At 31.5% G+C, this 26,400-nt stretch overlaps 1 protein-coding gene and 1 long non-coding RNA gene across 4 annotated transcripts; both read right to left on the bottom strand.

Annotated features, from left to right (window-relative positions):
• Positions 1-866: 866 nt before the first annotated feature.
• Positions 867-24,212, bottom strand: LOC129921101 (serine/threonine-protein kinase grp). 3 transcript variants are annotated; one of them, XM_056002778.1, is made up of 7 exons: positions 24,025-24,209; positions 15,185-15,665; positions 9,734-9,957; positions 5,659-5,836; positions 5,410-5,552; positions 2,698-2,907; positions 867-1,637 (listed from the first exon to the last, which is right to left on the bottom strand). In XM_056002778.1, exons 2-7 carry the CDS (start codon positions 15,274-15,276, stop codon positions 982-984), a joined length of 1,503 nt encoding a protein of 500 aa, XP_055858753.1. In that variant the 5' UTR covers positions 15,277-15,665; positions 24,025-24,209; the 3' UTR covers positions 867-981. The 3 variants fall into 3 exon arrangements, with proteins under 3 accessions (XP_055858753.1, XP_055858754.1, XP_055858755.1); XM_056002779.1 differs by lacking the exon at positions 24,025-24,209 and adding an exon at positions 23,547-23,704; XM_056002780.1 differs by lacking the exon at positions 2,698-2,907 and having other exon boundaries at positions 24,025-24,212.
• LOC129921102 (uncharacterized) lies at positions 12,314-14,171 on the bottom strand. Its single transcript, XR_008773457.1, has 2 exons — positions 13,406-14,171; positions 12,314-13,364 (listed from the first exon to the last, which is right to left on the bottom strand). It is a non-coding gene; the product is annotated as an uncharacterized LOC129921102 (long non-coding RNA).
• Positions 24,213-26,400: the final 2,188 nt, after the last annotated feature.

Here is a 26,400-nt window from a genome sequence, read left to right as displayed (position 1 = left end):
GACAACCGTAATACCGAAAAAATGTTTTATTAATTGATAAGTTCATCGTTTATCTATCAATTAATTTTTGACAACAGTAAAAGGGGTCATAATATAAAAAAAACACCCTAATTTTCAATCGAAAATTCCCGTGTCAAAATATCAGCTTTTTTTTTTAATTCGGTTCGTTGAAGTCTATACTTTTTGATGATGTAAAAAAATTTATTTCTATACTATAGTAAATCTTCTCATGGAATTTTAATCATAATTTACAATTTTAATCATAATTTACAATTTTAATCATAATTTACAATTTTAATCATAATTTACAATTTTAATCATAATTTACAATTTTAATCATAATTTACAATTTTGAGCTATTTATTAAAATTTACACTTTAATTACTCAAAAACCATAAGATTTTGAGAAATTAAAGCCGATGATTGGAATTTTCTCAAACATCTTTAATTAAGTAAACAGTTGGTCAAATAACTCATCACGAAAAGCGGTTAAGTGACATTTTAGAAAATTTATTTTTCCTGCGGAAAAAGTTGTCAAACAACGACTTAAATTTTGGGGTTATCCTTTTTTCTCTGGTGTCATTTCAATAGTTTAGAAAGTTAGCTGAAGACCATTTTTTTAAATCTCATTTTCAAACAAAAACCACGATTACTTAAAACTCAAAATTTGTGGCTTAAACATTTCTTATTCTCAACGCTTCAATTGGGCTGCTATTGGTACAATTTTTTTCACTGACTGATCTCACAATATTGTAAGATCTTCCAAACGTGTTAACTCAGCTTAAGATTCCAAATAATAAACTTTGATTAAAATGCTATTTTTATTTTCCATATTCACAAAGGTAAGAAAAAACAAAACAATAACGTAAAATGAAAAAAAGATGTATGTATTTATAAACATAATAATTAATACATGTTATGATGTTGTAATGAAAAACTTAACTTAATGTATAAAAAATAAAAAGAATAAACAAACAGAACCTAAGGCACAGAGTTAGTTGCTATCGCAATTGGCCACGTCGTTGGCCCCTTCAGCACAATATCCTCCAAAATTTGTTTGATTTTAATAAATCGCCTCTTAAATTCCAAACCACATCCTTTGGACAAACGGAAATCCAACAAAATCTTTCCATCCATCTCAATGATGTGCGCCTTAAATACCAGGCGCAATTTTCTTCTATCGGTTGTCGATATTGTCACCACACTATCATCATTGATTTTCCTCGTGTAACCCAGTTTGTCCAGCGTCGTAAATAGTCTTCGAATTGTATCGTCCCATTGTGTGGTTACAAAGAATCTTGTCATGCGTCGCACTAGTCTTTGGAATACATTTTGGCTTGCCGATTGTGTTTGATTCATTTGAGTGCACAAAATCAAATCATCCAGAAGAGCCGGCTGTGAGAAACAGAATCCATTGCGGGCTTCAAATGAGGAATTGTTATTTGTGCTTCGATTGATTCCACCGCCACGGGCCGCAATATCAGCCTCTACGTCATTCTTCATTGTAGGCATTGGCTGGGAGCAATAAACTCGCGATATGGAATCGTCGAAAGGATGTGAGAAATCTGAACTCGAACACTGTCGCTTGGACTTTGGTGAGCGTAGGTCGCCATCTGTAACATCGCGGGATTTCAAATCTGTGAATAATAATATAAAATTCAAACACTCAGTATTCGCCTTATATAAAAATAAAGGGATATTGTTTTTATTATTTTATTTAATTAATGGTTTAAAAAAAATCATATTTTGAAAAAAATAAAAATTAAATGAAACGAAAAATCACAATCATTTGGTTTTTGGTGATAAAGCTCTATGGAATCTAAGTCAACTAACCATACAGCTAAAATCACCAAAGACCAAATAAAAGCGATAAAAACAGTAAATCATAAAAAAAATATGCAAACAAAATAAAAAACACATCACAAAATGAAAGCACTGCAAACAAAATATATAAAAACAACTGAAAATGTTATAAAAAAATAAATAAAAAAAAGTTATTACTCGCACAAGCGAGTTCTGCATTGACGAACCGAGACTGTTTACAAATTGACAAACGAGAGAACGATAATAACAAACGACAAAAAGGATGAAAATATGGCTTGTGGATTAGCAGGTATTAATTTTGATGGAAATGCGAAACCTTCAATGCTTTGGTAATCTAGCTTTATGAAGTAAACAATCTATCATACAGCTAAAGCGCCAAAGCAATGAAAATCGGCGTGAAATCAATTATATATTGGTTAATTTTTGTTTTTTTTTTTTCATAAGATCCTTAAGTTTGTAATGTTTACAAGAATCCCACACTCTACTTCCGAGTTGTTACTTGTATGCATGTGAAGAATGAACAAGATCATGCGATGCTGAATACTTTTGAAATGTGTATTACATCTCAATCGAAACAAAAAAAAACTATGTTAATTGATTAGTAATAATCTTCTTTTTTTTTGTGTAAAACATTCAGTAAATATTTTTGATAACAAATTATTTACAATCTATGTGCACTTGAAATGGGAGGTGGGTAACTTTTATTTAGGCACAGAGTTACTCTCAGAATTTTGATAAAACCCACTGAGAGTCACTAAGTACCTGAACAAATGTCACCAAAGTTAGAAATTATTTATTATTATTATTTTTTATATTTTATAAAGCAAAACAAAATTATTAAAAAATCAATTAAATTTGATGTAGGGAACTTACCACAATCTACAAATTGCATGTTGCACCATTTGTGATCCAAAATTTTGTCTAGATTTATTCTATGGGCGGGTTGTACGGCTAGTACCTTGCGTAGCAATGATATAGCTAGTGTGTCTAATTTACTCCATGGTGTTTTTGTTGTCCATCGGTCGTTTTCTTTCCAATTGACAAACTCTTGACAATTGGCAGAGGGTTGGTCCCAAGGTAACTCTGGAAAAGAAAGCGAAATATTTAATTAAATAAGAATATACGAGATAAATAAGACAAATTTTTATTCAATGTTGTGGTAATGGTATTACCTTTATATAACCTTACTAAGAATGAATCTAAATGCACAGTTTTGAAAAACCGTAAATTAATTTATTTATGGAATATTATACATATGGCTTAGTTTTGAAGGCTTAGAAGATTCAGCGCTTGCAAAAATTGAGGTCAAATGATGATAAGTTTGTGTCTAAAATTCTGTTTTTTTCTGTGATTTGATGGACAGTGTCATCGAATATTTGTGTTTAGAGATGCATTTTCAACTTATTGAATGAAACACTCACCAAACTGATCATTTGATGGAGTGAACCTTAATTTGTTGTGCAAGATTTATTATTTCCTTTCTGATAGAAAAATTTTTAATTATACGCCGAAAAAGCAGCAATAATCGGAACATTAAAAAGAACACCCGTGTCATTTAGATTGCACATGGGCATACATCATTAATACAGCATGAAATTAAAAAAAAAAATTGTATGGAGCGAGGTCATTGACGTGAATATTCTAATAGTGGTAGAGAAGGTTAATAATATTGTAGACTATGGAGCGTATTTATAGACATTGTTTAAGATGCTTTTAAGAAAAACTCCAGTATATCCCATTTTAATTACATTGGATAAACTCCAGTTTTAGTTAAACAAATACGATGAATTTGGCCCAATGGCCCCAACTCACTCTAGTGAGTTCATCAGTCTTAATGTGCATTTGGACATCACGCCAGAAGTCTGTTTCCGAGTCCTGCATTTATAGAATAAAGTATCTTTCAGTTAGACATCATGCCAAATGAACAGATTCCTATCACGAGTTACTCGTTAACGTATGCGACGATTTGACCCCTGTTTAAATCTTTCTTTAAATGTACTAAAAAGTGAGATAGATTTTTAGCTCATTCTTTTTGCATATGAACCAATAAGCCAAAACAACTTAAGATATCTCGAATAATAAAAGAGATATAAAAAAGATTTAAACAGTTTTCGAAAGATTTTCATAGAAACCGTTAAAAATTATGTTGAAACAAATTACTCCACATTTATGATGATTTATGATGTGTCACACAAGTGTGAGATCATCGTGGTGTAAATTTAAATTTGTTCAAGTCAAATAAAGTGAGATATGATTTATCACCGTATCAATTTTAACTGTTTTGATCAAAGTTTCATTGTGGTTTACAGGGTAAATTTTTTGCTAAAGTTACCAGTTTTTAACCCGTCAGCAAACACCGATCACTTAAAAAAAAATATAAAAGCAGTCATTTGTGTCGTTGTTAACCGAGCTGAGAACTAAGTTATGTACCAATAAAACACGGCTACAGTCTCTGTGGGAAAAGAGGTTCCGAGTGGTTTACGACTGTTTGATTTTTATTTTTTTTTAGAATATTCAATCTGAGGTCGTTTTCGAGGAGAAAGTTGTAGTTTCCCTTCAATTATGCATACTGCATACATATTGGGAAAAAAAAAACATGTCTCATAATCCGATTCCCTTCTTTGAATCACAAGATTTTATGACCAATTTTTTGTGGACATGTCGTAACTTTATGGGATAATAGAGCTGTTACCTGTTAATACCACATTATGTTCATAACATCCTTTAAAAAAATCTAAAAACAACTTTGTACTAATTTGTCTACTAAATTCTAGCACAAAATAATTATTCATTGTCTTTTCTTTATAATTCTATTATAAATTTAATTTTAATGTCGAAATTATTCCACCTGCTCCAAATATATTTTCAAAATTAAACTCATAAAAAATTGAAAAAAAAAGTAAGACAATTTACATGATATATTCTCGTAATTTTAATGAAAATGCAATTTATCAAGTTTCCACTTCTGAGAATAATCAAACAACAGTCACGAAAATATTTTCATACATATATACAAAATATGTATTTCGCAATATAAAAATGCAAAGCGAAATAAACTCAATCCATCTCGTGCATAAGATGTGTGTGTGTCTGATACTTAAGAGGCAATATGTATTTTTTTTTTATTTCAAAAATTCAATCAAACAAAATCAAGAAAAAGTAAATATAAACTTAAAAACATTGCAGAGCAAATTAAAATGAAAAATAAATAATAAATGTGCAGCAAGCAATTTAAGCTGGAGCTTTGGTATAAAAGCTTTAGATGCTTGCAAATTATATAATCTACAGCTAGAATACCAAAGACTCAGCAAAAATGTTCAATGAAAAATAAAATTTATATTTATTTATAAATTAAATAAAAAAACAAAAAATCAAAATAAAAACAAAACATACAATAAATATTATTATGGCAACACGCACACGCAAACAAATAAAAATGCAAAATAAATAAAAATATGTAGTGCCAGAAAGTTAATAATGGTGTGATTGATTGATTGTTAATTAATTGGATCTCAAAAAAAGTAAACAAAAATGCATTCAAAAAAATGTGCAAATAAAAACAAGTTGGTATTTTTCATTACTCACCACCAGCCAGCATTGTGACAAGGATAACACCACACGACCAAATATCTGCCGGCTGTGCATGATACGGTTTGACCAGAACCTCAGGTGCAACATAAGGCAGTGTCCCACATCGTTTGTCCAATAGCCTTTCTTTGCCTTTCATTCTGAATTTGTGATCACAAAAAAGTAGAAAAGAAATTTTTAAATTTTATATTAGTATAATTCAACAAGCTCAATTGAGATTAATTAATTGTGTGGTGTACCTAATACCTAAACATGGTCGCCATTCCAAAGTCTGAGATCTTGATGTTGTCATGTTCGTCGAGTAGCAAATTCTCTGGTTTCAGGTCACGATGGGCAACGCCTCTCGAATGCAAATACTGCACCCCGGATAGTAGTTGTGTGAAATACCTTTGCGCTTCATGCTGTGGCATACCGATATCAGGCTCTGATAGGAAGGAAGAAAAAAAAAACATAAAAATAGCATTAGATGTCGAGTGTCCTCCTTGTTAAGCATTATTCTAATTAATGAGTTGTGTCTTGTAGTATCATTTATCCTATTTACGCATTCAAGGAGGTATTAATTGACTATTCCAAGTCATTTTCTAGCCAGGAGGCAAAATGAAAATCAATATTGTACTTGATTTTGTAAAAAAAAAAGAAGGATACCAAGGAAAAAAGATGCAAAATCAAAACAAAATTTATCGTCAACCTTGAATTCTGTAAAAAAAAAATAATGTCCCACCATCATTCAATGCAACAGTGCAACTCATTAAACTTTTACTCTTGCTTGCAATGAAGGAAGAAGCTCAACGACAAACAGTGTCCTCATGTCCGTCGTCGTCGTCTGATTAAAGCTAAGGCACAGTGAATGCACAATTAAGTGGCTGTACGTGCTTCAATGAATTACATTATCATTACGATCATCATCTTCATCACCATTATATTAGCCTTCTACAGTCATTTGAACATTTTTGAAAAGGACGCTTGAATATGACACACTACAGCTTTTTCTTCACATCACACCGAATAGATGAACCACACCCCATATATCAACAAGTTTGTTTTACAATTTTAGTGAATACGTTTCAACAATAACATACTCATAAAATGGGGTGCTTGCTATTCAGGGGGTTAAAGGCCAACGATGATTTTGAGTGAAATGTTTTCTTTAAGGAATTAAGGATATACACACACGTTTATACATATGAACTAGAGGAAGAACATTAAAGAATCTTTATTGCAGGTCGTAAAAACATTTGAAAATTTCCCTCAGTGAGTGTTGGATTTTTCTAAATGGATGAACTTTAATGATTAGTTGATATCTTAACAACTATTATAGGAGTGTATTTGAACTTTAATCTTTTGGTTTTTCATAATGCGGAAACAGCTATATTAACAGAATGTGTTTATCTTATTAAAAGCATAAAATTAAAAAAATTGTACCAAATTCTCAGAATGCAGTAAAAAGACAAATTCTTAGATTTTATTTAAAAAACTTTTATCAATTAAATCGATTGATTGTTTTACTGGATTTTGGGGTATAACATACACACAGCAGCCGTGTTTTATTGGGAAAAACGAAAAACTCTTTCTTGTGAATCAGAAAAAGAAAAAGGTAGGTATATTCTCTGGCTTGCCATTTTACATAATTTTCCTCTCGCTATAAACGACCATCAAGAAAGCCTGACAGTGGCTTATATGCAAAAAGAATGAACTTAAGCTCTATCTCACTTTTCAGTACATTTTCTTGAGATCTATCTCAAGAAAATGTACTGAAAAGTACATAGCTCGTTTATATTGCATACGAGCCAGTGATTCACAAAATAAATTTTGCTTTTATCACTGCAAAGCATATTTTTCCTTGTTATCGAGCAGTTAAGGTGATTTTTACGGATGTTTTACGAAGGCGTCCGCCAAAATGATATCCTTCATTTTTTTGTGTTTTTCATCTAACTTTTGACAAACAGCTGATGATGGACTTAGCTATATCCGAGAGATAACATTTTGGTTTTATCGCGGTTTAAATGTGTTTTACGACTTAATAGGGGTTTTTCTTTTTTAAGTTCTGAACAGAGTCTGAACTGTAAAAACAAGTCGTGTTTTTGTTTAGAGCGTTCAGAGCCCCAAAATGTGTGTATCTTTTTTGTTCAGAAATCGTTCAAAGCATGGAATTGACAAAATGTTATTTGGTGGAAGAGAATGTTTAGAGCGTGCTCAGAATGGTCAGACTTTGTTCAGAGCTTTCTTCTTAACTAAAAAAGAAAAACCCCTAATAATGGAATTGATTGCTGTAGCGCGTTTTCACCATTTTTGTATCAAATAATGGTATGCAATTTACATGACTAAAAACTTTTTATGCAAACAATACCCCGAATTTTTAAAATCTGTACCATCCCCATTTTTTTCTCATACGAAAACAAATTGGTCGAAAAACAAAATCCAAATTTTCTCCACCTGCAAAATTAACCTTTTGGCCGGCATTAGGAAGTTAATATCAAAAACTAGAGCATGGAGATCGAAAATTTCTCTACAACTACAGAAACTACACACTATTTGTTTTCACCATTTTTAGACAACGTTTAATGTGTAGTAGTACAAATTTTTAGCCCTGATGTTTTCTTTTTCAAACAACAGGTGAATTCCGCATTTATGTGAAGCCGTCTGTAAAATAAGCTTCGGAACAACATCAATATCAAATTTTGTTGAAACACGATTCAAAAATTTCATTCGAAGAATCGCGGTTTTAGTCTAGAACGCAAGATGCAATTTATGCTTTACACAAATCGAAAACTCTTGAAAATTTGGGGAATTTTGATTTTTTTTTTAATTTTTCGTTATTTTTAACAAAAGGGAGAAATATCAGGCAGAATTAAAACAATAAAATGGAATTTTTTTGCTTCGTGCTCTTCTCACAAAAAAAAAAAAAATAGCCCGGGTGGATGTATAATGCAAAAGTATATTAAGCAATGACAATGGGTGTATATTGACAGTGTGATGTATGAAGTTTGTAAGCTGACCACTTTTCTTGAAATGGAGTTAATAATGCAATTATATACTCAACAATCTCGATATCGACGGAATCATAAATTTCCCATGTAGCTGCTTAACTAAGAATCGCCGCCTGTTATATTTTCAGTAAAATTATAGATTTTTATTTTTCTAATACAAGAAAAAACATTGCAAAAAAATCCGCATTGCGGACGCACGTACGCATGAATAATAATACATCATTGACTACCCTCCTCATTTCTCACTTCGACTCTTCTACTTTGCTTGGTCATTATTCAAGAGGTGCCTTACCCGATTTTCCTTTCCTTCTAAACAATTTCATACACTGCATGTACATCAATAGATACACAGAAAAATATATATTTTTGTACTGAAAAATATTCCAATTTAGCTAATCAATCAGCTAATCAATAATTGTACCCTCTGTAGAGATGATATAAAAATATTAGAAATATTTTCTAATATTCTCGAGTTGTCATCATTCGATCCCTGATTTTAAGGGAAGAATGTGTAGTTCTTTGTAAATTTTTTTCGTTTGTGTTACCCCTATACCTAGCACATTCCGCAATTCGCCCTATAGATTCATTCATTCATTTCATACAAGTACCCTAAGTACGATTAATACATTGACGACGACAAGGAAACAATAAAATCGAGATGAAATGTACATAAATCACAATATTAATTGCAAATAGCTAGACGAAAAACAATCGGACAATGGAAGAGAGCAAAACAAGAAAGTAAAAAAAAATATAATAAAACAAAATAAAATAAAAGCACTCGCTGCTGCTGCTGCTCGGGTTCGTACACACATCTCTATATCCTTACACTCACGGCTCACGGGCTTTTAAATTCAAAAGGCGGAGCGAGTGAAATAATATATCAAACACGATAGGTGGTCGGTTGGGTCGGTACGGTCGGCCGTCGATGTTGGTTGTCGTTGTAGTGTTGAATAGTAGAAAGCCTAGAGTTCAGTTTTTTTCGGCAGCAAAGTCGTCAGCGACCAAAGACCGAAGACCAACGAGCAACGACGACAATGATGATGGTGTGGGAGTTAAAATCGATATTAAAATAAACAAGAGACGGATGAAAAATGCAAAACGAAACCCAATGATGATAACGATGTTGACGATGGCAATTGGAATATATTTTTAAATCAAACATGCATTTACTTATTTGCGCAAAGGTAAAGTTAAAAAAAATAAAAGGAAGAAAGAGAACACATGAGAGGACTTCAAGTGCACTTATAAGTAAATTTATTTCTTTAATTAAATCAAAGAGTAGGTAATCTACTTTGAGGTAGGTTACTAATTCTTCTTTTTCTTCTACTTACCAATTCGATCAAAGAGTTCACCACCAGCAGCATACTCCAAAAATATATATTCGATATCACCTTGTGAACGTTTTCCAAAATAACGCAAAATATGCGGATCCTGGAGAATTTTTTGTATGCAAACTTCCTTTCGCACGGATAGCACAGCATCCGGATGCTTTTTCAAATCAACCATTTTCATAGCAACAGCTTCGCCGGTTTGTCGATTTATCAACAATTTTACTCTAAAAGAAATAAAAAAGGGAAGAGAGAGAAAGAGAGAACAAAAAATAACTATGAGATGCGCGAAAGGGGAAATATACAAACAAAAAAAAAAACTGCATAAATGGAGAAATAATAATTGGTAAGGGTAGGTGTTTAAAATGGAAAGGATAAACGTGGACAATGTGTTTCGCAAAGCACAATCTGCAAAGCTCTGCGACAGAATGATGAAGAAAAAAAAAATGCTAAATGAAATTTTAAATTCAAATCGTGAGCACGCTCCGATAATCTATTGTTAGCATTAACTTCATTGTCTGTGATGAAATTTATGGATAAATGGATATTTAGGGATAGTAACTATTTTAAAAATATGATAAAATGTGTTTATGATGTATTTTGTGATACGGAAGATATTTATTTTTTAAAATAAAGGATGGATATGTGAATGATCTCCTAGACAGTCATTTTTGTCATTTTTTGTTTAAGTAATTCTTTTAATTTATGAGCAGTTTTGATCATTAAGGTTTTAGAAAGTTGTATTATTTAAACTGAACTGTAATACAAAATTGAATTTTTGTATAATATGAATTATTTAATGATTTTATATAAGATTTATTTTGAATATCGTAGTTCCCGTCAAGAAAAATCAGGTAATTAGACAAACAAAAATAAAGTGTAAATTCACAAACGCATCACTGCAGAGATGATTTGCGATCATTCCTGTAGCACGTTCATAAACGCAAATAAATAGCATCACTTTAAAGTCATTCGTTCATTTTTGCAAATTTGGATAAACTGATGCGCAAATATCAAACAAAAAAGCATCAAGCATTTTCTTGATAACTTGGTGATGCTGACGCGATTTGGAGTAAAAATGAAGGAAAAGGACAATGAAAAGTATTTAATCAAATTCTAAATTGTTTATAAATGAATAAATTTGAAGAAATTTAGGGAATATTTTACCAGCACACAAATTAAACAACTAATAGAAAGCAAATTAATATATGAAGGTGAATTTATTGGAGGCAGAAAATCGAAGTCAGTATTGTGGAGGAATTTTCTGGAGGAGATAAAATGTGAGGCTCCAGATTTTAATTATAACAAAGAGTTTTTATTAGTACATTTCCATCATTAAGCAAAAATTGTTTTTAAACGTAAAACTTTTTGTCGATCAGCATCGCATCGTCATCAGCTGAGCAACGATCAGCTGAGCAACGATCAGCATCGCAAAAAAGCAGTGATGCGTAATCACTACCAAAAAATTTGACGTTTGTGAATTTACCCCAGGTGACCAACGATCAGCATCGCAAAAAAGCAGTGATGCGTAATCACTACCAAAAAATTTGACGTTTGTGAATTTACCCAAATAATTAAGGACTATCGTTGATTGATTGATAGATATTTGGGGTGAAAGAAATGCACTGCGACCTTTAAGATTTAATGTGTCCCCCTTTTAAGCTAACTTAGGGGCCAGTTATAGCTATCATTTTCATGACAGGTCGTTTATAGCAATCATTGAAAATTTCTCTCATTGAAAATTCTTATCATTGAAAATTTCAGTTTTAATGGTTGAAATCTAGCCGATAAATTTTATCTGACAGAAATGTATCAGTGAAACTCAGTGAAACTGTGTGAAATTGAAATACAAATCCGTGGAACGATTCGTTTCATTTTTTGATGTTATGAATCAGCTGTTCAGGGAAATGAATTTCCATCCGTGAAAACGAAAAACACATTTATAGCAAAAAAGAACTATTCAATTAAACTTTTTTTTCTCATAAAAAATTCTATGTGTGTTTTCCAATCGATCAATACATAATTTGCATTTCTAATCAAAAGGCAACACAGACAAATATCCATTCAAAAATTGTCCCGGATTGCTATAATTAGTTTTTCCGTCTTGTTACAGGTCATCCTGTAATTTAATTGCTTTCAGGAAATTGAGTATTTGGGGTATTTTCAAAAAGTGTAATTGTTCCTCTTCGGCCTGGTATTAGTGCATTGCAACTGCAAGGATTATCGTTAGTATTGCCCAAAGAAATTAAAAAAATTGAAGTTACTCCGATTGAACAACCAAACCATGGGATTTGAATTATGTCGATTAACGGCTTATTAGGTGCCGAAACACTACTAATGAAATGTAATATTTCTCGAATGTTTTGTGTATTAAGTTAATTTGAAAAGTCGTTTGGTGTATGACTATGAATACGGCTCATTGTCGTCAGTTCATTTTTATAGACGAAACGAAAGTAAGTAAAAGTAAAATATACTTGTGGACTAGATATACCGACTAAATATTGGTTATAGCCCTAAAAAATCTTCTAAATCATTGTTTTTTTTCTAATTCTCAAAGCAGTCCAAAAAGGATTTTTTTGACTGTGAGGTCAATGGATACGGTGATGTTTGTGTAGGAAAAAAAAAAAATTCTGAGCGGTCAATGGATACGGTCAACTGTGTATAGGAAAATATATCAAGGGTTACGATGAATTTTTAGAAGCAGAACTAATTTGCATTACTCGAAAACACTTTTTTTTACCTGTGAGGCATCAGCAGGAAATCAGTACTTCATTTATGAATTCGGCCTTATTATCCGATATGTTTGTGAAAGTCGGTCAAAAACCATATAAAAACATAAACCTCAGCCAGCTTTTATTCATATTATTTGGTAAAGGAGTTGAGCACTTAAATTTTTTTTGATAGATTGATATCGGTTTCTAACCAAGTAGGTAGTAGGTATTTTTTTTTTCAGCTGTTGTTTAACATAGAAATAGAACAACAATACAAAAGAAAGATATGTATTTTGAATGTTTTCAATGTCAATCCGACTAACAAAATCATTTAGTTTAGGGAATAAATCTTTTTGCACTTTGAGTTGAAAATTATTAAGCGCTTAGTTCTTTAAACTAAAAATTGTGGATAAAAGCAAAAATAAACTTAAATCATTATTCTAAACGGCTCAAATATAAAGTTCTAGAAATGTCTGAAAAAACAGGAGCGCTTAAAATAGCTCTGAAACCTCCAAAATGATAAGTTTCAACTTACGAATTTTGTATCTTTTATAAGTTGTTTTTGAAAATCATTTTTCAGTTTTTGAGCGTTGCTTCTGTAAGTAAAAGTTAACTTTACAATACCTCCCACATTTTTTTTACTAAGACGATACATTCTTGTCATGAAGGGAAAAAAAACAGAAGCTTGAGTTGCATCAATTAGATGTTAAATTCTGAAGTCCCGAAACTGGAAAAGGTATCGGATAGGTTTTTGTTGTTATAAACCAATAATGTTTAAAAAAAAAATAGCAAAAATAAAAAAAATCCTAAGATAACGGAGGTAATCCCTTTGGCCTTAACTCTGCCATTTGCATGCACCAAATTTAAATGAAAACTTTAAATTCACCACAGGCAATGATGTCTCACGCAAAAAACTACTCCAACTAAGTATTTTCGCAATAAAACCCCCCCAACTATAAATCACTTATGCTACCATCAACCTCCATTTGAACCCTATTCTTTATGTAACTGTAAAAGTGTAGTTTAAAAAAAAAAATCTGACTAGATTTCTGCAATCACAAAGAGCTCAATCATGTAATTTAAAGAATCCCTGCGAAATTAGTTCCAAAAGGCGATAGTATACGCTCCAGGAGCCGACAAATGCAACGAAACTAAACGCAACCCGCCGAAACCTAAATTTGGAGCCTAAAGGTGAAGTTGTAAACTGAAGGAATTGTTTTCTTATTCGAGATCATGACAATCTTCGGTAAAAAAAAAAAGAAAAGATAGGTTGAATTCATATTTGCTTCGCTGAATTTGGATTATTCCTTTTTGTATGGCTCAAAATCACTAAATTTCTAGCAAAGCGAAAGCATCACTGCATTAATTAATTCAGCCAATATTTTCAAGTTGTATTAACATTATTCACTTAAATCCATAGGATTATTTTTTGGTATAGAATATCTAGTTTTATGTGATTGTGGTGATGTTGATTATTTTAGTTTTAAATTAACGTTTTATGTAGTACCCAGTAGCGGAGGGTTCCCTCATTTAAGCAATTCAAAATCATTAAATATTTTATTTCGTGGTAAATATCCTAGCACATTTTGTACGTTCAATTAATTCATAAGTACATCGGTAGTCTTTAAAATTATTATGACTACACAAAAATGTTCATTTAAAACTACACAAAAACACAACTTCAACTTCTTATATCACAAGTACATACTTAAATTTAAACAAATATTTTAAATTTTAACGAAGTTCATGATTTAAAAATTCATTAATTTTAATTAAAAAATCACACATTACATAAACCCATGAACAACCGTTTAAAATTGAATGAAACAAAATTTACAAAAATAATTGCACAAAACATTTTGGAATCAATAAACTTTATATTCCCGGAAAAAATTTTGTTCTATCAAGGTGAAAAACTTTTAAGACAAGACATTTATACACACAACACAAAGGTATATCTAGACAAACCCTATTGACGTCACAAAACAAAAGTAGATAATACATACTTTTATCAAAAACGTAACAAAAAAGAAAAACATCAGATATTTGAGCTCAATCAAACTTGATGTGTTTGAAAAATAAAAAAAAATTACCAAGTCAGTTAGTCCTTTTTTCCGGCTACATAACATGCAAATTTGACCGCCGGACTAGCTAGACAGTATGGTTACTCAATTCACTTTTAACCTCCCTCTTCCACTTCCTTTCATTTAATTTTTAACAAATAAAATAAAAATAAGAAGAATAAAAAAAACAAAGTCCATCGTCTACCAAACAAAAAAAGATTTTTATAGAAGATACAAAAAAAATCAATTTAATTTTAAAAAAAAATTTTACTTAAACAAACACTTTTTAGGGAGTTTTCTTCTTTTTTTAGAACAAACAATAAAACAAAAAAATGAACGCAGGATATTATGAAATGAGGGGGAGAGATTAGAAAAAAAAAATCATTTCACCGAGTAGATTATTGTTTTTATTTCTATCGTTTTTCTTTTTTGCAGAAAACTCTGAGAGTGAAACATGGTTCTGCGCAAGGGTGGTGGATGGTACATAATTCGTACAAAGATGAACGTGTGGGATGATGATTTGAAGGTAGAGCAGAGTTAGGGAAGGATATAAATGCAACAAGAAAAGGGAAGTTTAATGTTTTTTTTTTTTTTTTGTTATTTAATTTCATATATAAAACACCAGCTTAAAAAGATATGATTTTTTTTTTTTGGTTTTTTATTTTTATATGTGTACTTACTCGCCATAAGCACCTTCACCAAGAGTTTGCGCAAGTGTCCAACCTTCGACAAATTCGCGATTACTGCCATTTTGTGTGCAGGACGACGACATTATTATTTCTGGTTGATAGGATATTTCTTTTTTTGTTCAAGTTTTCTCCTTCTCGTTGTTGTGGATTTATCAATGAAATATATTTGTCGTCGACGTTTTCGTCTTATTCTTGGGGATTGATGAAATCGTCGTCTCGTGGTTATCATTCAAAATACACTTAACAAATAATACTTTTTCCCAAACAACAAACACAAAAAAAAAAAAAGAACTTAAAGCATTTTTGTCTACTTTTCTTTTAAAGTTGTTTTAAAAAAAGAAGATGCTCTCCCTTGTTTTTTAAGTGTGCAGAGAAACGTTCTACTACAACTTTGTCTCACGGCCACCGCATTGATACAGGATGATGATGATGATGGTGATGAATATAATTCTTCTTCTCTATCAGGATATCTCTGCAAATAGACAAAAGATATAAAATAATGTATAGTGAGTATCCTTTCCGGAATGCGCATTAGAGTATATTTTTAAAAGAGTAGCAAAGAGAGAGAAAAATGGGTTTGTTAACACACACGACGGAGGAGGAATAAAAATGACAACGGCATAGAGGTACACAAAAAAAATGAAAATAAAACCATTTCAAAATTATAGTCAAAGGACATAGACAAAAAAGCATGTATCTACACACTTTTACTACCGCTTTCTAGACAAGTTTGTTCAACAGGCCACTTATAAAATATATATAAATGAAGGAAAGAAGAAGCAAAAAAAAAAGAAAGAATTATATGTGGGAGCGCTTTGTCTGCGAATATGTGTGATAAATTGCATTGTCTTGCGGCATAGACGAGCTGCCTGTGCTCAGTTTCCTTCTCGCACGATGTTAGCCAGTTTAAGTTACCTTACATTGAATGGACATGATTTTTTTCTTCTTTTTTTTTTTGTTTCCACTGCTTAACGCACTTTTTGTAAAATTTTCGCCATTTTTTTTTTTTGCAAAATCTCTTGCCTTCCAATACACGCCGCGCTACACCGCGCAAAACAAGTATTCTACCGAAAAGGAAAAAAGTTGAAAAAAAAATCCCCTTAGCAACCGACAAAAACTTTTCTCGCGCGAGACACAATTTTCCAAGGAGGTTGGTGTGGTGGACTGGCTTTGAAGTTCCTCTTTTTTTTTTTTGTATTTCTACATCTTTTTTAAAACAACTTGCAGCAGCAGCAGCAACAACACAGAGAGCACGTCGTGTGTCCTCGTCGAATGTCTACTACTGGGAAACCAGAACCAAAACCCAACCAACTAACCAACCGACCACGTCAATGCACATCCACACTCCACATTGCACTCATATACTCTGTGTTAGAGATTCCTGTGTTCACACAGCGCAGGAGGCACACAGCCGATCCATCCATCCCATCCGGACACAGGGAGAAGGAGGAGGAGGCAAGAGTGAGAATAAAAGTAAAGGAATAAAAATGAATTAAATAAAATAACCTCCGGATCAAGACTGATTTTCACGAGACGAAGATTCACCGGCTCCAATGATGTGTTGCTGCTGTAGCTGCTGCTGCTAAAAGCTAGAGAGCAGCAGCAAAGCATCTCCTTCTCATCGAAATGAATATGCGGCGGCTGGTGCCGCCAACGAGTACTATCACCACGATGTGTATATTCCTTTTTTTTTTTGCTAAACATATTCCTGCATTTCAAGTTTTAAAAACATGAGAAGGAGGCAAAAAAAAAAAAAAAAACAATCGACAGAGATGAGGAAGAATAGCCAAAAAGGAAGAAAAAAAAAATAATCCAATCCAATGTCACTTTTTTGTTCGCTCTCGTCGATTTCGAATATGCACAAGCGTACTATAAACCCAATCTAGAGGTAGTATACTTTTCTCTGGCAGATTTTTTTTATATAATTTTATTTGAACAGAGATTTAACTTTTATTCTAGACAATTTATGTACATAAGTCGAATGTCTAAAAAGATGATGGTTAGTATATTCTTATATCCATAAGTCGAAAATCATAATTTTCGACATTATTAACACAGCAGCAAGGTGGCGAGTTGGTTGTGTAGAAAGAGGATGCTACAGCATCAGTTTGTTTTTTTTTTTTTTAAGAGATATCGATATCACAGGTGTGGAGGGGAAAAGAGCAAGAGACAACGTCGGTTTTTGCCGATAAGGAGAAAAAAAAAAGAAATGTGAGCATGAGTCTTTTTACAAGAAAAAAAAATTCTTTTCTATTCTTTTTTTTTGTTTCGTTTGTTTGATGCTCCACCAAATGGATACTCACATAAAATCATCTCTCAATGTATCTGAATAACGCTCTTTTGCTGCTAATCGCAGTTTCAAAAATGCTTCACACAAAGATTGAGAACGATGTTGAAGAGTTTTGTGTTTCTCTCAATTTTTTGGAAGGATACAAAAAATATTATGTTTGTTGCTCAATTACAGATTCCAATTATACCAAAATTATATTATCTATTTTTGTTTAGAGTACCTACACAGAAAATGAATATGTATTAAAATAACGAAGGTAATATTAATTTTTTGGAGACAAAAGGAGAGCAACCAAATATCGATTTATTATTTTTGAATATTCAGGTAAACGTATACATCAGTATTATTGCTCCTGACAACCAACAAAACTTTATTCCAAGTTATTTTTATATTAGGATTAGCTTTTTCTATAAGTTGAAATTAAAAATATAAACATTTATAAGAAATAAAATGTTATATCTACCGCAACAGTGAAGAGTTAGTTTTATAACGACAATTTCGTACTATTAAGCAAGTCATTGAAACATACATAAATGCAAATATATATAACAATAACGATAACACAAAACAAGAAATAATAATGAATGTTTTATATTCAAAATCGAAAAAAGATTTCACCCAGTATTTTCTTTGTGGAAGATTACGTTGCCGCTACAATTAATATTTCACCAATTTCTGTGACTAATTAAAAATTGGTTTAACGAAATTAAGAAGAATTAATTATTTTGGAACAGTTGATAAAGAAAATATCAAGGCCCTTTATTTATTGACAGATTTCAATGATCAGTGAAATAATGAAATTGTATTTTTAAAGCAAATATTTTTTTCAGTAGAAATAAATACTATAACTTATTATCTTCATGTTGAAGCCTTATTATTACTCAGTTATACATATCTAGCTATCATCCAGAATTTCACCATTGAAAGATGGAGTTGTTTTTGGTAAATCACTTAGAAAATTGAAAAATTGCTATCAGTGGAAAAGACATGTCAGTGAAATAAACGTCTGTAGGTAAAAAATTGAGGTAAGAGTTTATCAGTGAAACCAAAACTGACAGATGGAATCGGAAAGAAAATCAGACCGACCATATACACATATAGCGGTTATAGCGATTTCAAGCACTAATGCCCCACAAATCGATAGGAAATCTTTAAAAGAATTTGTTTTGCAAACAAAAATTGCAATTGAACACTACTTTATTGATGACTTGGATCAGAAAAATTAGAAACACTTTTATTTTTATAAAGAACAGTTGTTCAATTGACAATTTTGCAAATCATATTTTATTCAGTGATTTTCTATCGATTAGTGGAACTAAACTCTAAAGTCTATTAAATCGAATTCGAAAAGTTGCATATTTCACCATGATAAACAATTAAAATATGCTATATCTACAATAAATGAATCGTTTATTTTCAAAACATGATAAGTCCATTTCGAATATTTTTTGTTAAACCCACAACAAGTTTAATATTATTAATTATTATGATTTCAAATCTTAATCAGTAGATACTTTGATATATAAGGATAATATTTACATTTAAAATACAGCTCAAACTTGTTAAATTAAAAAAATATGTTGGGAGACACTTTTCTGGAGCAAATGGACTTATCATGTTTTGAAAATACAGTTGAAACTCGATTAACCGGGATGGTCGGGACCGAGCCCATTACGGATAATCGAAAATCCCGAATAATAGAACTTTCTTTTCTCAAACAAAAAATTATATATATTTAAGTATTTATTAAAACACTAATAAAAAAAAAAAACCAAAACAAAAATAAGATACTCTAGTCTAAGAGCCAACAGCAAATTTTGGGAGTGGAGGTATAACCAAAATGTGAGTATGCAGTAGCTTTGTACATTCTAAAAACGAATTCAAAAGTCTGGCAGCTTTAAATCGCGGCATTATATGGTTTTTAGTGGGTTAAATATCGCGAGTTTTCCAATTATTGTGAGTATGCTATGTTAGCACAAAATCACATTCTAAAAATAAGGGCTGATGCTCTGTCATCTTTTCACTAATCAGACTGGTTGCTTTTTAGGAGCTCTATTTTTTTTTTAGATATTTTCATTTTTCACATTTTGGGGGCAATTTCATACTATTTTTTTTTTTTAGATTTTACTATTACAAGCGTTTTTAAGTTTTGCTGGAAAAATTTATTTGTATGTAATCTATTTTGGTTCAGTTAGTAAAATAAAAAAACTAATGTTTTTTTTCAAATCAGCACCCTAAAATTAGTAAGAAATGAAAAACAACGGTCTGGAAATTTTTTGTGTGTTGGGCAGTGTAATCATTAAGACAAACCAAGAAACTATGTTGTATCTCGACTGAAAAGGTAAAGTATCTTATGTCAATTTTGATGATTTTTTAGGAGAGCAAAAAAAAAAAAAAACACTTCAAAGCTGCCTCCCAAAAATTCTTTTATGTGTAGTTTTAGTTGTATAAAACATTTAGAAATTTTATCATCTTTTTTATTAAATTTATTTCAAAAATATATTTTTAATAATTTTCCCCTTATAAGGAAAAATATGACTTAAAATAGTTTGGCTTTTCTATAAATTGTTTTATATTAATTTCCAAAATCTTAAGTTGACATAAAGGCCCCAACCCATAGAATCCGTTGCGTCCGTTCCGTCAATCCATCCATTGAAGTTGAAGGATTGGACAGAAAGGGGTGACCCATAGAATACGTCGTATGACGGATTGCTTTTTGACAGCTCACTTCAAATTCCAAGGTGTGTTCGATATTTTATCGCTGAATGTGCACTAAGGAATTTCTGATGCAAGAAATTTTTAACTATTATTGTTGTTCTTTTTTTTAATAAAATAAAATGCACCACTAGATTTCCTGTAGGTATTTGCTCTTCAGTTAAAAACAATTTTTTATAACAAATTATGAGTTGTAGGTATGACTTTGGCATAGTAAAATTGAACTCTACAACAGAATTTGAGTATTTAATTGATATAATTTATTAGATATATCATTAAATGTTACTGTTTTTCTTCACAAATATACAATTAAAGTTCACAATTCATAAAATCGGAGAAGAAAAGAACACAGTTCTTAGTTCTGAAATCCCCTGGTGTGCACTCAGAAACAGAAAATCGAACTGGTCTATTGTTGACAACAATGTCAAAGGATACGACGGTTGAAAAAGTAGAAAGTTGGGCTACTTCTTCCGTCGAATCCGTCCGTCTCCTTCCGATCCGTCGCTTATGGGTCGCTTCCCATAAGAACGTGTTTTTTTTCGAGCTGTCAGTTGAAAACTTCGACGGAACGGACGCAACGGATTCTATGGGTTGGGCCCTTAAGATGATTTGCCTTTTCACACTCTTTCGGAATTTAGAAAAATATTTTATCTTATGTCCACTCAGCGTTGCCAGATTCCCCGATTTTTCGTATTTCTCCCGATTTGTTGAGGTATTTACGATTGCCCGATTTTATGTTTAAAAATTAGGTTTTCTCCCGATTTCAACTCAAAAAAGTATGTGCATACTTAAACATCGTCACTTTTTTAATAGAAACATATAAAATTTTATTTTAAAGTTGGGAGAACTTCACGCAGAACTTTTAAAAATTCCTTTCGTTTAATTGGTTTTCTTTTTTAACAGTAGTTGTTGGTTTAAATCTATCTGTTTCATTCACAATTTGGTTATATAAAATGGAAAAATATTTTAAAAGAATACGTGAGTAACAAATAGGGTCAATTCATTATCGACAGATGATATCGTTATGACTTCAGTCTTGCTTCATTTAAAAGCGTTAATCAATTTTTATCAGACGATATTGTTTTGACGATAAAAAAATTTCTTTCTGTAGGTCTATAAGCCCCAGAGCGGGGCTATAAAAATATTTTTATAAATGCAACGACAGCGTTGCATTTTTCCAAAGATTTTTCTTTAAAAAGAAACGTTTTAAAATCGTTAGGCAATTCAAAATACGCTATGTCTTATACAAGTTTAATTAACTTTTATTCTACTAATGTAAGCTCATTTTCAACTTGGAAAACGAACCTAGCCGGAGCAAGAGGCAAACACCTTGTGACCTAGGCTAACACGACTATTGAATTTATAAATAATTTTACACATACATTATACGGTATTTTTGGGTACTGTCTAAAACAGTAATATGTACATATATCTACTTTTTTCAACATTTTTAAACCCAATTCCTGTTTGGCTGTTCTAGATTTATTTTTGAAGATTCTCAAACTGTGATGTGGCAAAAAAATTTTAATGAGACCGTAGTGATGAAGTTATGTATGTGAAGCAAAAAACGGACAACCACGTTAACGATTATCGTTTTGTCGATTTTATCAATTCAAAAATTACGGAACGACCCAACCCCCCATTCTAAACCTCAAAACATTTCAAAACGAAAAACAAAATCGACAACAACAAAATTATTATTACTCTAGTTAAATATTAAAACAAAACCACATCTCAGCCTTTACTCATTAAATAAAATGTCCAGGCCGGAATTTGATTTGATTTGATGCTTATTGTTAATCAACTCAGAACTCAATGACAATGCTATACAGGAAGTTTTTTTTTCTATCCAAATTAAAGATTCTGTTTTATTTAAGATAAGTTTTAATTAAAATCTTGATTTTTTTTTAGTTTTTACTGATTTCCCGATTTTCCCCGATTTTTCCGATTTTTTGTGTGATAATCTCCCGATTTCAAAAAATATTTTATGGCAACACTGTGTCCATTTAAGGATGACTTTTGTTTCTGCTTGCACGTGCGAAAATATCTGAAGTCAACATAAGATAATTTAAGATTTCACAATAACAAAAAATGTCTTAACCCAATATAATTTTATGTCTATTAAGGTTTTGAATATACGTCTTTTGAACATAAGATGAAATTGTTTTTGTGCATAAAAAAGCAAAGGGGTGAGATAGAAAGATGCCGAAGACAGAACTGTAGGCCTTTAGGATGTCACTGAGGTTCAACAAAAAAAACGCGAAACATCTTAAGTCAACTTAAGATACTTTACCTTTTCAGTTGAGATAGGTATTTTTATTTGATTTCTTTCAAACTAGGTACTTTTGTGTTAAAAGTAAGTAGGTACATTGTTTGGGTGTTTTGTTTTATCATCTTTGTGGTGAAATGCTGCGTTAGTTAAGTTTGTCGAAGGTAGGTACAACTATTTATCTTCACTTCGAAAGGAATATTTTAATAATATCATTTAAATAAAATTGCAATAATTTAATTATTTTAACTATTTTTTTAATCATCACAGTTCTTTCGTGCGTAAAATATAAAAACATGAATATTCCCTTCAAACTTTCATCCATCTCGACCCGGCTCTTTCATGCGGTATAAAAATGCAATTTTGCTCGTCTTGTATTGAGTTGCACGACGACAACCAAGACGACAAAGCGACGACGCGAACCGTGGCCATAATTGACTATCATATGGCGCACTTTTGTGTGCGGGCAGTAGACTGTTTTCTTTTTTTTTTTCAATCAAAGTTCGATACAAAATCTGTTTAAGCTTCTTTCCCTCGAGCACATTTTTGGCAAAAGACTATTTAATGTGACAAGAAGACAAGTTAATGATGAAAATATTACTTTTTTATTTTCATAGAGAAAAATAAATGCAAAGAAACTAGAGAACTTGATTATCATACGATAGTCTCTAGCCGGAGAGATAGAAAAAAGAAATAAACGATTATGTGACGTTTCTGTGCTGCTTTTGCGGCAGATGATGGTTTAGTTGTCGTCGTAGGTCGTGGCAATGAAAATACTTGCTGTCGGTTCGGTCATTCAACAAAACTAGACAAAACTACCAAGAAATTGTGAGATGCGTCGTCGCCGTCGTCTTCGTTGTCTTGTGTCTTCGTCAACCGAAACAGCAGCCAACAAGACACACGGCAAAGATGATGATGACGACGACGGCCATGCTTCAGGGCGAAACCTTGTACAGAGCGCGCATTGTCCACAAAAGGCATTGACACCGCATTGGTGGTAAAATATAGCGAAAAAAAAATCACGCTTCAACACGAAGAATTTATGGAACATAAAAAAAGGATAAAAATTAGATACTTACATCTTTCGGAATTGAAGATATCTTTCGACATCATTTTCTCCTTTATCATATCCTTTATCACATTACATATAATTTAATCATTATGAAATTATAAATTTTATTCAAATAAAAAGAAAAAAGAAATTCCACATTCAAGACTCAGAGAAAAATGTATAACTGAATGTCTGTCTCTGTGTCTGACTCTGAATCTGAGTGCAAAAAAAAAAAAAGGAAGAAAACTGGAAAAATGTCAGTCTGTCTCATTCTATCTTATTAAATTATTGCAGATTTTTTTAAATATCTATCTCACTCGCTCTCATTAACCGTATATGCAACAATTGCGCCAAAAAAAAAACATCGCCGCCGCCGATGTAAAATTCCAGTATCTCTCGCACTCATACGAGATCAAAAAGACAGAAGAAAAGAAAGATTTTTTTTCATCTCAACTTTTATGTTGAGGAAAATGTATGTATTTTTTTGATATAAAAATTATGCTTACCTTGTTGCAATAAAGAACTTTTTTTTTTTAAATAAAACACAAATTAAATTTATAAATCACAGATTAAAAAGTTTTGTAGATATTGTAAGTTTTAGTAATGTTTTAGGTAAATTGATTGTATTTTACAAAATCTCAGCAGTGTAGAAAATTTTTAGCAACGACGGATGAGGAGGATCAATGGAAAACTGAAAAGAAAAATGAAGGAATAGGGAAGAACATGGAAGGCGCATAAAACAGGAACAGAAAAAAAACATAGAATTGGTCATCTAAAACAGGGCTGTCGAAAAGATACATGAATAAAGTGATTAGAAGGAAAAGTACTTTTTTGACAATCAATCGCATGTTTGGGAGCATGTGTATGATGGTGTTCACAATGACCTCACGTCCCCGACTCATTTTGACAGCTATGTGAGTCCGTAGATTTTAAATGAGTTCTAAATATTCTGCCTCTTTTTAACATCTCTTTTTCACCATTCTCATTGGAATTAGACCAATGTGAAGCTGAAAATAAGAAAATTAATGACATTAGCTTATCATAATTAGTCCGTTATTTGTGGTCATATAATGGATTTAGAATAACCGATTAAGATATCTAGTTTTCGCCAACCATAAAAGCTGGGGTTAGTTATTTGAACTGTCAAGCTGGATTTCTTAAAGTCTCCAAATAAATTAAAAATGTTCAAGATACTGAAATTTTGGTAGAAAATGTGTCAAAATTGTACAAAGAATGTGTTACAAATAATGTTAATATAGTAAAATAGAAAAGTGTAACGATATTTTTCGTTTACATTTTCACTGTCCGATTTTTTGTTTGAAATATATATTTTCTTTAAACCATATAAAATGCTGTCGTTTGTATTCTTGTTTTTGACAAGCTACACAACTATTAAATTAATTTTTTGCAAACGTTTAAAAAGAAAAAATTAAATCGCATTATGAATTTATATGCTTCATATTTTTAATACCATTAAAATAGTAGTAATAATTTTAGTTCTATAAAGTACTAGAAAATAATACAAGTGGTAGAACTGGTTGCAGGTAGAAAATCTTTCAAAAGAGAAAACGAAAATAACATAGAATCTACCATTTCAACTTTGGCTTTCGTATTTTTTTGTTGTCTGAGTGAGACAGTTATACCTATGATACAAATAAAATTTTATTTCAAATTTTAACAGGTTTTCCATTTTTCTCTTTTCAAAAGCCGGTTCAATTTCCAGTTTCCAGTTGTTACGTGTCAAAATGTCAACTTTGATTTTCTTTCTTTTTTCTCATATTCGTTAAGGGTGCATTCGCACTAGAATAAAATGGAACTGCAATAATTTCACGTTACACAAAAATATTTAATTAGTAATTGTATGTTCTTTTTTTTGATAAATAAGATAAATTCACAGAACATTATTTTGTTTTGCTTGAAGGAGTGTTTTAAAAACTAGGTACTTAGTATGCAGATCGAACTAATCGTTCAAATGTTGTTCCCGTTCTTCTTGACTTATTTGACAGATAGAAAATGTATGCACCCAGTAAATTTTAGCTCAGCTCAATTTTTTGTATAATTTTGTATGGGAGCTCAAATTTAGTTCGAACTTCGTACTAGACCTTAGTGATAGAATCCTAGCGTGTAGACATAAGCCCTATTCCATTGGAGGTGGTAGTTTACTCGTGAGTAGAAATCTAGTACAACAACTACACATCCCTCTGTCTCCTCGAGCTTTGTATATAAAATCTATAGTACTATCATGAAGTGCAATTTTTTAGTTTGTTCGTTACCTGAGTGGTCGCGAGGGCGCTTAGATCGAATTAATAATGGGAGTAAGGAGATGAGATATACATTTCTGTTTGAAATTTGACATATTTTTTAGTTCGTTCGCTAGCTTACTTTTTTGGTGGCGCTGTTTTTTTTCATGATAGTACTATAGATTTTATATACAAAGTCCTCGAGTAGAAGATCGTGTGTTAATTGTAGTACTAGATCTACTCATGAGTAAACTACCACATGGAACGGGGCTATAGAAAGAAACAAAACTGCAATGTCAGTCTTATAGCGTTTTCGTTTGGTAATTCTTAGAACTGTCCGGAATTGTCTGATCCGGAATGCCAAACGAACAGATTTCGATTGAGTTTTTGGATTCTGAAATTTGCGTTTCTTTGTATTTGTAATTAAATTCTTGTTGCGTTGGGGACATCACACATTCATATCATAACTGTTTGACTGTAAATTCTTCAATAATTGTTTTCTTTACTTTGTTTTAATATAATTTAAAGTTTAAAATCTAAAAATTCAAAAATAAACAACAAACAATGACATATTATTGCTTTGACGTCTCAAGTGTAAACATGATTGCGTGAGTCTCGTTTTGATTCTGCCTCAAAATTCGG

This window comes from Episyrphus balteatus, chromosome 1 (genome assembly GCF_945859705.1).
Source record: "Episyrphus balteatus chromosome 1, idEpiBalt1.1, whole genome shotgun sequence".
Taxonomy (NCBI): domain Eukaryota; kingdom Metazoa; phylum Arthropoda; class Insecta; order Diptera; family Syrphidae; genus Episyrphus; species Episyrphus balteatus.
This window is presented reverse-complemented; position numbering and strand designations above follow the sequence as displayed.

Bases quoted from the DNA above. Each gene is read 5' to 3' on its own strand.
- LOC129921101 (XM_056002778.1), bottom strand. From the start codon at position 15,276: ATGTCGTCGTCCTGCACACAAAATGGCAGTAATCGCGAATTTGTCGAA. The intron at 2,908-5,409 runs GTGAGTAATGAA...TTTCTTTTCCAG, and splicing joins TGTCACAATGCTGGCTGGTG to AGTTACCTTGGGACCAACCC. The intron at 1,638-2,697 runs GTAAGTTCCCTA...TATTATTCACAG, and splicing joins CATGCAATTTGTAGATTGTG to ATTTGAAATCCCGCGATGTT.